The sequence below is a fragment of the Podarcis melisellensis genome, assembly GCF_964234715.1.
Source record: "Podarcis melisellensis genome assembly, chromosome: 17".
Lineage (NCBI taxonomy): Eukaryota > Metazoa > Chordata > Lepidosauria > Squamata > Lacertidae > Podarcis > Podarcis melisellensis.
In genome coordinates, this window is record NC_138534.1 from 33860003 (window position 1) to 33872441 (window position 12439).

Sequence of the window (12439 nt, forward strand, 5' to 3'; positions counted from 1 at the left end):
CCAGTCCTCAAGAACAATGGTATCAAGCTAACATCAACACTATTTGGGACATAATAAATCTAAGAAATGCAGTAGTTTTACATTTTGTCCGTGAAACGGAAAAATTCTATGTGATTTGCTAATTAGAAACTGCACACAGAAGTACAATCAGTGCTGCATTTCAGAGTCTGCCACTTTTTACTGCTTTTTTCATTCTTGTTCTCTTGTGTGACTCAAGCATATTCCCATTCCTTACCTTTTTGTCCCCTTTGGCCTGTTCAGTCATCCACTGAGGTAGTTTATTTGATGAAGAATCCATATTCCTATCAAATTTGTTTGGATTTGTATGTTAACTGGAATAGAAGAAATAACAAGTATGCAACTTGGCTCAGTCTACTCTGAAATGATTTGTGTGGCGTAAGTCAATCCATTCCAATCAGTTATTTGGGGGAAAGTCAGAATATACCAGTAAGTTTTCCACATAAGTAATTAATATAAAGAAAATATATTGCTTAACCGTAAAATATTCAAAGGAGGAACTGTTAAATTGCAATCATAATCCCATTTATGTGGGAATAAGACCCATTTAATTTAATAACACTTACTCCTAAGTAGACACAGTTAGGTTATAATAATATTATAATTACTTATTATTTATACCCCGCCATCTGGTTGAGTTTCCCCAGCCACTATGGGCGGCTCCCAATCAAGTGTTAAAAACTATACAGCATTAAATATTAAAAACTTCCCTAAACAGGGCTGCCTTCAGATGTCTTTTAAAGATAGGATAGCTGCTTATTTCCTTCACATCTGAAGGGAGGGTGTTCCACAGGGTGGGTGCCACTACCGAGAAGGCCCTCTGTCTGGTTCCCTGTAACCTCACTTCTCGCAATGAGGGAACCGCCAGAAGGCCCTCGGCGCTGGATCTCAGTGTCCGGGCTGAACGATGGGGGTGGAGACACTCCTTCAGGTATACAGGACCGAGGCAGTTTAGAGCTTTAAAGGTCAGCACCAACACTTTGAATTGTGCTCGGAAATGTACTGGGAGCCAATGCAGATCTCTCAGGACCGGTGTTATGTGGTCCTGGTGGCCACTCCCAGTCACCAGTCTAGCTGCCACATTCTGGATTAATTGCAGTTTCCGGGTCACCTTCAAAGGTAGCCCCACGTAGAGTGCATTGCAGTAGTCCAAGTGGGAGATAACTAGAGCATGCACCACTCTGGCGAGACAGTCTGTGAGCAGGTAGGGTGTTAGCCTGCATACCAGATGGAGCTGGTAGACAGCCACCCCGACACAGAATTAACCTGCGCCTCCATGGACAGCTGTGAGTCCAAAATGACTCCCAGGCTGTGCACCTGGTCCTTCAGGGGCACAGTTACCCTATTCAGGACCACCCCGGCCCACCCCCTGTCCCCCCAAAACAGTACTTCTGTCTTGTCAGGATTCAGCCTCAATCTGTTAGCCGCCATCCATCCTCCAATCGCCTCCAGGCACTCAACACAGGACCTTCACTGCCTTCACTGGTTCTGATTTAAAAGAGAGGTAGAGCTGGGTGTTATCTGCATACTGATGAATACCCAGCCCAAACCCCCTGATGATCTTTCCCAGCATCTTCATATAGATATTAAAAAGCATGGGGGAGAGGACAGAACCCTGAGGCACCCCACAAGTGAGAGCCCAGGGGTCAGAACACTCATCCCCCACCACCACTTTCTGGACACGGCCCAGGAGAAAGTAGCGGAACCACCATATAATGGTGGTGTCAAAGGCTGCTGAGAGATCCAGCAGAACTAGGAAACAGCTCTCACCTTTGTCCCTAGCCCGCCAGAGATCATCAACCAGCACGACCAAGGCAGTTTCAGTTCCATGGTGAGGCCTGAATCCCGACTGGAAGGGATCCAAATGGTCCGCATCCTCCAGGCGTGCTTGGAGTTGTTCAGCAACCACCCGCTCAATCACCTTGCCCAAGAATGGTAGATTTGAGACTGGGCGATAGTTGGCCATATTGGCCGACTCTGGGGTTTCGAACTGCTAGGTTGGCAGGAGCAGGGACCGAGCAACGGGAGCTCACCCCGTCGCGAGGATTCAAACTGCTGACGTTCTGATCAGCAAGCCCTAGGCTCTGTGGTTTAACCTGCAGCGCCACCCGCGTCCCTGCATGTGATAGGTAAAAAGGACTTATTCCACAGAAAGTGTGTTTAGGAATATTTGTAATGTTACAGCCTAATACAGTCAGAAGACAACCCTTTTTAGGGAAGCTTTTAATGTTTGGTGCATTACTGTATTTTAGTATTTTGTTGAAAGCCGGGGAAGCCCAACCAAATGGGCGGGGTATAAATAATAAATTATTATTATTATTATTATTATTATTATTATTATTATTATTATTATTATATAATATTATACACGTTTCCCCAGTCCCCAGAAGTAAGCCCTCCTCCCGTTTTATAAAATATAACTTGATGCCAGGTAAGTGCCTAGGTGTGCAGCCTAACAACATTGCAAACTGAAGTAACTATGCGAGTATGGAACCAGTGCAGCCCAGAAGTTTCACAATCAATTTTTGAGTGTACCTACAACCTTATTCAACCCAGTCATAGACATTGCCACTCCGAATAAGGCTCGGCGTTGGAAAACTCACCTGACCTAAGCCTTCCCTGGGATCCTCACCCTCATCCTAGCAACCTTTCCCGCCAGACCCGCTAAATAGCCGTCACGAGCCGCCGACGCTACTGTCGCAACAGAATGACGTCGCTTACCGCGCCTCTCCAGCCCATCCCTTCGCCCTCCCTCCCTTTTCCGCAGCTGTCAACTCCAGAAGGTGAAATGAGGTGAGACGCATGCGCGTCGCGCTTTCCGCGCCCGCCGGCCTCTGGCGCCCGCGCGGCATTCTGGGGCTTGTAGTTTGCGGTTCTGTGAGGGGAGGCGGGAGAGGAGGCCGGTAGGCTTTGGCGACGGGGAACGAACCCCCGGGCCCCTCGCCCCGCTCGTCGCCCTGCTCCTTCCGTCCACTGGCGCGGAGAGCGGGCTCCGTCCGGGCTTCCCGGCGGAGGAAACGGACCTGAGGCGGCGGCGGGCGGCGAGCCGGGCGGGCGGTAGGACCTGCCCGGCCGGGGATGCTCCTCTCCGGCTCCCTGCGGGCGGCAGCGCGGGGAAGGCGAGCGCTGCGGGGGCCAGCGGCGGCTGACTGGCTAGCTGGCGAGCGAGCGAGGAAGGAAGGAAGGAAGGAGGCGAGGAGCGGCTGAAGAGATGGAGTAAGTATCCCCTCGCCCGGCTCCCGCCTCGCCTGCGTGTCATGGCGGCGGGTGATCCTTCCCTCCCCATCCCCCCCCCCACAGCACGGAGAGCGCCGTGCCTGTCGGCCTGAGGAGATGAGGGGGTGTCCGTGGGAACAGTCACCTGCTGTGTCAGGTGGAGGGGTGGGGGTTGTTCCCGCAGGTAGAAAAAAGCGGGGTTGGCTTTGACCCTGGGAGGCTGTTGCCGAGGGCGGCGGCGGGGGGGGGGGGGAGACAGCCGAGCAGTTAGAGAGGCTTGTGGTGGCGGGAAGGCCCGTAATCGGGAAGGGTGGCAAGATTTTTATTTTTTTGCCTTTTTCAGGCCTTTATTCCTGGGGTTTCCCCTTTATCCCGCATCCCCAACAAAGGGCATGCATGCTACCTTGTGCCTTGAACGGCGGCGGCGGCAGCAGCAGCACATGCAGAAATTTCAGAAGAGGGGCGCTGGTATAGGGTTACCTTTTCTTTCTTTCTTTTTGCTGGCCCTGATCCTATATCCTAGAATCATAGAGCTGGAAGGGACAAGGAGGATCATCTAGTCCCGCCATCCTGCGATGCAGGAATATTGTGCCCAAGGTGGGGCTCAAACCCACCACGCTGAAACTCTTGGCCCTGAGATTCAGAGCCTCGTGCTGTGCCAACTGAGCTATCCCAGTCATGACATGCTGAAATTCAGCAAATGAAGGATTTTGTATCATATATTATTATTATTAATAATAATAATACCTGTCCCATCTGGCTGGGTTTTCCCCAGCCACTCTGGACGGCTTACAAAACATGTAAAAAACATAGTAAAATGTCAAACATTAAAAACTTCCCAATACAGGGCTGCTAACAGATGTCTTCTAAATAATAGTCCCTTCGCCAGGAAAAAGCTGGCGAAGGTTTCTATATGCAGGGAAGCTATTTAAGGCACAAGCAGGGCCAGTGAAGGTGGGCAGGAGGATGGCAGCCCTACATCACCGCTTTTCTCTTTTAAGATTTATGCTCTCTCTAAAATTATTAATAACCTTCAGAAATTTTGCATGTGAAGCTTTTACCACAATGTATCCCTGTCAGGAAAGGCTCCAAATCCCTCCCTGCCCCTTGTAACAGCCATAGCTCTTATGGGTTGAGCGGGCTCTGTTTCTCTCTCCCTCGCTCCCACAGTACTGTGGGTTGGAATAAAAGGCAAGAGAGAAGTGTTACTGGAGCAACTTTCTAGTGAAATTAATTATGTACAGAGAGGCTATTGCCGGGAAAGCAGAGTAGGCATGCTGGATGTCTATGGTGTTATGCATCTTTGTCATATATTTGTTGTTTTCAGTTGATTGTTAAAGATGGAGAGAGGCAGAGGAGGAGGAGGAGGAAGGAGTGTGGGGGGCTCTGGCCTACACAGGAGCATTTACTCCCAGTCCCAGCAGCAGTATCATTATCCTGCCTCCTCTTCTCAGGCGGGCTGCATGGAGATCCAGGAGCTGGCCTCCAAAAGAGTGGACATCCAAAAAAAGAGGTTTTATTTGGATGTGAAACAGAGTTCCCGAGGCCGCTTTCTGAAGATAGCAGAAGTCTGGATAGGAAGAGGCAGGCAGGACAATATCAGGAAAAGCAAGCTGACTCTCTCCTTGTCAGTAGCTTCTGAGCTAAAGGATTGTCTGGGAGATTTCATAGAGCACTATGCCCATTTGGGCCTAAAAGGCAGCCAGAGTCATCGGAATGATCACGGTAATGGCAAAGAACAAGATTCAAGAAGACGGCAACACCATCACCCACCATCACCTCCAGCATCAGTTGGCTCAGAAGAGCATCTTCACAGCGTCTTAAAAACTGAGTATATTGAAAGAGACAATAGGAAGTATTACCTAGACCTGAAGGAGAACCAACGTGGACGTTTCTTACGGATTAGACAAACCTTGATTAGAGGACCAGGCATGATAGGATATTTTGGTCACAGTTTGGGACAGGAACAAACTATTGTCCTTCCAGCACAGGGGATGATTGAGTTCAGGGATGCTTTGGTCCAGCTCATTGAAGAGTATGGTGAAGGAGACATAGAAGAAAGGAGGAGCGGAGGTGATGAGCCTCCTGAACTCCCAGAAGGGACCTCCTTCAGGGTAGACAACAAGAGGTTCTACTTTGATGTGGGGTCTAACAGGTACGGTATTTTTTTGAAGGTAAGTGAAGTGAGGCCTCCCTACCGTAACACCATCACTGTCCCATACAAAGCATGGACAAGATTTGGGGAAAACTTTATCAAGTATGAAGAGGAGATGAGGAGAATTTACAATGGCCATAAAGAGAAAAGAATGGATACAAGAGGGGACAGTGGTGAAGAACAAGAGGGTCTTGATTAGAATGTATTTCAACTGGCCAAGAAACAAAATAGAAAATTGGCTACAGATACTGATGCGTAGTTGTTGGAAGAAGATGCCTTTCTTTTTGTAAGTTCTTCCCTGTTGTTAGATAACACCAATCTATAAAATATTACAAGGGTTTGGTTGTCATATTAAATTATACCCAGTAATATCTCTGTGATTTCTATCAGAATAGTTAACCACCCAATGATTCTGAAAATTCCAATAATTTCATGGTCTTCAAAGACTACTTGTGTATAATAGCGCTAAATCTCTTATTACGACCTTTAAAAGAATCTGTATCAGGTTTGTGTTGCAGTGTAACATGATCCAAGTAAGGCAGATCTAATTAATGTCTTCTAATACTAACCATAGAGCATTTATGACCAAAACTGATCTTTAAATTTTAAATACTTGTATTGGGAAAGGTATCTTTGAATAACTATCTGCTGGTCACTTTATGGTAAAAATCTTGGAAGCGTGTGGGAGGGGGGATCAAACCTCTATAGTGTATTGGCCAGTAATTTCATGGTTACCTAATTTTATGATAACCTATTAATTTTAAGTGTCCCAACAATATAAACCCTTGTTTGAGAGTAACGTTTATCATGAATCATCCATTTGTATGGACTGCTTACATCATGTGAGGAGAGTTTTATTTAAATAATGTTGCAACATTTCAAAAGCTATTTTTGTATTTGTGGTGTTAAGGGGCTCCAGCAAGTTGCTGTGATGTGGGAATTTAGTAGGTGGTTACAGTTGGAATTAAAATTCAAAAGAAGGAGGTTAAATATGTGATGTGGAAAAGTAGTAGAATAATGTTGTTTTTATCTTTATACTTTATGAAAATGCTTTGAGAGATTTTGGTGCATCACTTAACTGGTACAAAACAGATCTCTGATTTCACACTGGTGCAGTTGAAGCATTCAATAACAGCTATCAGCACTTCCCTTAAATCTTACATTTCAAATCTATATTATTATTGCAGGCCACAATCTGCACTTCTTCTTTTGTTAAATCATTAACCCATGATCCTCCAGCTTAATGCTGTAGAGTTACATCTTGATCTGTAGAGCGATATCTAGAGACAAGAGTTCCAATCATGAGAAGATTTTTTAAAAATACCAAGATGATGAATGGAGAATTCTGTGTTGATTATTGATAACGAAAAGAAAAAAAGTGAACTTGCACCAAAATCACCAAAGGAACTTTAGAAATGTGTGTTACAGTTGTGACAGAGAAGGGGGGGAAAGATGTATGGACTTTAATTTCACTGTTTTAGGTGAGTTTCCCAATATATAAAAAGTGGACCTATTCAGTGTTTGGTCTAGTTTCAGAAATAACAATTAATGAGTAATGTCAAACCTAAAACTAATATTTCCAATTTGGTTATTTTAATTAGTAGTGGCCTACTGGGCCATGATATCATTGAAAGGTTATACATTCATCTTAGTATAAAAGTATACTAAGAGATGTTCTGGGGATGGAAATTAGACATCTGAATGAAAGAGTTCTATGTACTGTTTGTGATGTTTTAAAATTATAGTGAGTTGTCTAAGCCTAAATTACCATATTGCTGATTTGGTGCTGCACGTCCCAATGCCTATAGTAATGGTAGTATTGTTGGATTCCAAAATACAGGATCCATGAATGTAGAAACTCCTGATGCTCACATTCTCACAACTCTCGTCTCACTATGAGGAACTTCCCCTCCCCCCTCAGTATGCAACATGTTAAATTCTTATATCAGTCAATACATTTTTATTGGAATTTTATGGGAACTTTATCCTATCCTGTTAAATATGGTTCACTGAAATATCCTGCATTCTTCATATAAACCTTTAATTGATAAAAGTATACAAATTGTCTAACTAGTTGTAAAAAAAAGGCATTTTCCCTGTTTTTAAAAAGGAAATAGCTGTGAAGTGGTATCTTTACGCTTCAGTCAGAATTTATATTTGTTTATACACTGGCATGTGCAATTTTTCATCATTGTATCTAAATCCTGTTTTCTGGATTTTGCCATGGATTCTGTACTCAACCCCACTCCAAATTTCTCTATCCCCATTCCACTAAACAAGAATCAGTTTTCATCTGTTTACAGGTGCAGGTTGTTGTCTTCTTCAGATCAACTATGCCCTTAATTAAATGCAGTGCTTTTTTTCCTTGGGGAACACAGGGGGACTCATAACCCTAAACATTTTGTGAATCTTTGTACTTTTGTCTATTTACTGCATTTATTTTCCCCAATTTAAACTATAAAATGGTGATTTTCTTGAGTCAAAATGAGAGTACCCCTAAACATTTTTTAAGGAAAAAAAGCACTGATGAAATGCACATGTGAGCATCTGAGACTGACTACACATGAGCTGTAAAGTGGCCATCTACTATATACAGTATACAGTGATTTTGGCTTATCCATTGGAAGCAACTGCTTCTTTCATATTGTCATATCCAAGGGTTATATAGTCAATTTACAAAGCTCGGAGCTTAAATGGTAATTTGGGAAATAGATTCTTTTTACACCTGGCAGTACATCCCCATCTTTGGAGAGTGGCAATAACATGTAGTGTTTGCAGAAGGGTCTGTTATAATGTAAAGAACTATTCTTTGCACCCCAAAAATGCCATGTCCCTTAAACTTGAGAAAAACACAAGCTTATTTGCACTAAAAAGCGTGGCCAAAAACAAATCTAGGAGGGCCGGGTGGATAAAATCAATTTGTACCTCTTGAATTATCTGTTCTCATGAGAGAATTTTACAGTAAAGCCCTGACCTCTCTTTTAAAACTATGGTCCAGACAGAAAGTCTGTCAGTTTTGTGATTTTGATAATAATGCACTTTATATTTTATAAATAATAGAAGCACATTTCTGCTACAGGTCTGGTACAGTGTGTTTCAATATTATACTCTAAATCAGTATAAAAATGGCTTTCTGCATATATGTCTGTCAGTGATCTATTTTATGGGTTAGATCAAATTACACTGGCATGATTGAGTAGAACAGGCACCACTTTGAAATTAATTTCAAAATATTAGTGGCTTGTTTTTCAGAAATATTGAGTACATTTCTCACTGGATTTGAATAATCAACATTTCTGAAACTCAGATACTTCAATAGATTTTTAAGTAACTTATTACTGCAGCTGCTGCAGATGTGGGTTAAATAACTTTGTCCTATCTGTAGTTTTGCAGTGTTGTCACATAATTCCTCTTCCTTCCATCAAGAGTCCTTTTTGGGGACTAAATGTTATGTGGTTTACAGCAGGGTGGTAGTAGGTGACGTGTGCTGGCTATATCTCATATAATGTAGCCTCTCTTTTGCTGAAGTACAAACCTAGAAAGTTGTCATCACAGAACAGTTGTACAAGTGAGTTCCGCAGGACAGTTAAAATGGCTGTACTTTGCACCAATTCTGTGAAAATCTATAGCACTAACTGAAAAGCAAGTAAGTTTGATGAAAAAAGATGCAGAAAAACCATCCTTATTCCTATACTTAAAAGAGTGGGATAAAAGATATCTAATGTGTCAAAACCAGACAGATTTAAAAACTAGAAATGAAGATGGAGATACTATTTCATAGTAACATCATATGTGTATCTCAATATTAAAACTTATTTTTTCTTAAGAATCTGCTGTTCTAAGGACCAGTTTCTCCCTGTCCATTTCTCTCACACATGAGTAGTGTTACTGTTGTAGTAGCTTAAAAGTATCGGGTAAATAGACTACGGTAATTCTCCAATCGTATTCCAAGGAAATTTTCTTAACGTTTTCAATTTAGTTAAATTTGCAATTAATATGTTATGGGCAGTGTTATTTTTCTAGAAAAAAATGGTGCCGGAACTCACCATGAACGCTTCCCTTGTTCTCTTATAATGGTAATGAAGCCCACCTAAGAGGTGCCAGAACTGAGTTCCGGCTGGAAAAAAGCCCTGTTTAAGGGGACCATATCGTTAAAATATGAGAATCACATGCTTTGTGTTTGCACACAAATTATAGCACATTCCATCTTCCATTCATCAGCAGGACGCCCTTCCACGTCAAAACGAACAAAGTCTCTTCTTTAACATTGCTAAACCTAGGTTTAGATTTCTGTGAACAGGCCAATGATAGGAGCACCTTACCCATCCTTATCTAGATGCCAGCCCAAACTCACTAGAGGAAAAGTAACATACAGTACATGTTCAGATAATAAACCAACAAGGCTAGGTTATTTTGGAGATAACAAAACCTTTTCTCCCCGAGCAAACACAGCAACATGAATCACTCTTGACTATATCTGTGGAATACTTGTTTACAGCACATTTCCCCACATAAGTGTATATCCCAGAGCAGTTTGTAAGCTCTTGCATAAAGGGAAAAAGGGACAGTGTGAATCGGTTCTAAGATTTAGGGTGGTATCCAGTGTTGCACAAGCAAAATTTCCCGTATCCTCCCTATTGCACCCACTCAAGTCCCACTTCAGATCTGCTCCAAAGCCTCTCCCAACCCTTGGAAGAGGATTTGGTGGATATCTGGGGGTCTGCCAGGTATGAGAGAAAAGGAAATTCTGTTCTGCTAGCAGTCAGACACAATTGGAATATCACCCTTAATATATCTAATAAGATATTTGGAGTGAATATATCTTTACTATATGCATGTTGGCTGATATCCAATGTTAATCAAACTCGAAGTAGACCTGTTGATTTCAGTTGATCTGGTCTCAGAATGATGGTTGCGTATCGCCCATTATTATATATTAAAGGCTTTGACCCTGAAATCCCTGTATTTGAATTTCTGAATTTAAAAATAGGATCCAAGAATCAACTTTTGTACAAACAGAAATTTCAGGTAAATGTTTAGCTCACCAAACTGTTTAATTTATGAGTCACCCCATATTTTCAAAATAAATTTTTTTTTAAAAAAACATTGGATTTTGGTATGCAACACAGAGAGGCAGGCCTCTCAGTAGAAAAATAGCAGCAAAAATGCTTCTTAAAATATAAGATGAGGTTGTAAAGTGCAGAGTGAAGGTGTAATATTGGATGCTATAGTGTAGCCTTCCTCAACCTGATGCCCTCCAGCTGTTTATGGGCTACAGCTTCTGTCATCCTTGACCACTGACCTAGCTGCTTAGAACTGATGGGAGCTGTAGAACGAAGCTTTAGGGAAGAATACCTTAGTGTTTCATGTAATAGTTGAACTGCAAGTCTCAAAATAGTGCTGATATTTAAGAATGATCCAAAATACTGTATCCGCATGGGGCAACATCAGTGATACACACCCATTTGCACGATGGAAAGCTGCTCATGCAGTAGGACTTTTGGTTTTTCTTCTCCCCTCTCCACCCACAGCCTGCCCCCTAAATCTGTTCCAGAGGATCCTTCAACCATGTGGAACAAGTTTTAGGGGCACACAGAGGGGCTAATGGAGGAGGAGAGGGGGGGGACCCTGTTCTCACCCACGATATTTTATTGGGAGGCAGATTGTTAGGAGCTTTTAACGTTATATTCTTGTTAGTGAAATTTTCTGCATTTTTAAATTGTTTAACCAGCAAGGTTCAGGAGGGACTGATGATCATTTATTGATAACCATGTTAATTGAAACTATAGCAATTTGTGTAGTAGCAATATATTTAGTTTATTATTTAGCTCTTGCTGTAGATTAGCTGCAGTTTGATTAAATTACCGGTAAGCTCTTTATAATCGCAACATACTGCTTCAAATTCATTTGCATGTGCATGTAACACATTTTCATCATCATCATCTTTGTTGCAATGTCCAAAATGAAATTTGCTTTTTCCATTTCATTGTTTTCAGAATCACTTTTATTTCCTAAATACATTTTGCAATAGTAAAGAACTGGAGTAAATATTTTATTTGGTTGAAGTGGAATGAAAACATGTGACATGCCATACCTAGGTATTTTCAGTTTTTTAAGCTAGAAAAATGCCCGTCTGATATTGTGCTAGGTGAAGAATCTGTAGGCTTCTCTCTAAGCAACCTTTTGCTGTTATAAATAAGCTTGGCTTAAATATCATGTTTCCAATCGCCCAAACCAAAAGAGAGTCATTGTTGGTGTACAACTCCTTTCATCCCTGAACAACAATGGTTTATAGTAGGGATAGTTAACATTTGCCCCTGTAGATGTTGGACTACAACGGTCCTCACCCTCAGCTATTGTCCATGCTGCCTGGGGCTGATGGAAGTTGGAGTCCAACAACTTCTGGGGGGCCACAGGTTAGCCACCTCTGCTTTACACTCCATCCTCCCTTTTCATGATCAGTTTGAAGAGCAAAATTCTGGTTTTCAGCTGGAGGTTTTATCATTAATTGTGGTTTTGTGCATAGTATAGCGTTCTGGTTTGGATGCTCCAGCATGATGTAGCTTGCCCAAACCAAGTAGTTGTTTCTCTTTGTACTCTTGACTTAACTAGTGAGATAAGAGAGTGCATGAGCAGAGGACTTATTCCCAGTCATCCAAAACATAATTTAGAACAGATCTGTTACAGCTGAACTTTTCCTGAGAATTATATACAAACCAATTCAAGCTAGTTTAACAGTTTTGGAATTTCCACTGACATAGAGTATGGTAATCGTCAAGTGGTTCAGTAGAGTTTGATGACATAGTAACACATTTTTTAGTGAATGTCCGCAAGTCATCATTTGAATCTGCACGTAAAGGAAGTGCAGGAGATTTTCTTAATACTGTATGTATATGAAAGTTGCAATCCTTTCATTATTTTTGAAATTATTTCATTACCGCCATTGAGGATTTTTATGTGAGTGGGTTTTTTGCTGTGGTTTTGCAAAACAATGTTAATTTTGAGAGCAATCCCACATGTAGGTTTTTACGCTAACACTACTTCCAGGGC

At 42.2% G+C, this 12439-nt stretch overlaps 2 protein-coding genes across 3 annotated transcripts in view; one reads left to right on the forward strand and one right to left on the reverse strand.

The window, feature by feature from the left end:
* WRN (WRN RecQ like helicase) overlaps positions 1–2746 on the reverse strand; it is a 63185-nt gene extending 60439 nt beyond the window's left edge. The window contains exons 1-2 of the mRNA XM_081893767.1: positions 2622–2746; positions 236–332 (exon numbers count right to left, since the gene is read on the reverse strand). Coding sequence (XP_081749893.1) covers positions 236–298 — 63 coding nt within the window. The 5' untranslated portion in view covers positions 299–332; positions 2622–2746. The remainder of the gene's footprint in view (positions 1–235; positions 333–2621) is intronic.
* A 103-nt stretch (positions 2747–2849) lies between these two features.
* PURG (purine rich element binding protein G) lies at positions 2850–8529 on the forward strand. Of its 2 annotated transcripts, none has more exons than XM_081895129.1 (2): positions 2850–3234; positions 4562–8529. In XM_081895129.1, exon 2 carries the CDS (start codon positions 4575–4577, stop codon positions 5586–5588), a length of 1014 nt encoding a protein of 337 aa, XP_081751255.1. In that variant the 5' UTR covers positions 2850–3234; positions 4562–4574; the 3' UTR covers positions 5589–8529. The 2 variants fall into 2 exon arrangements, with proteins under 2 accessions (XP_081751255.1, XP_081751256.1); XM_081895130.1 differs by having other exon boundaries at positions 2853–3234; positions 4689–8529.
* Positions 8530–12439: the final 3910 nt, after the last annotated feature.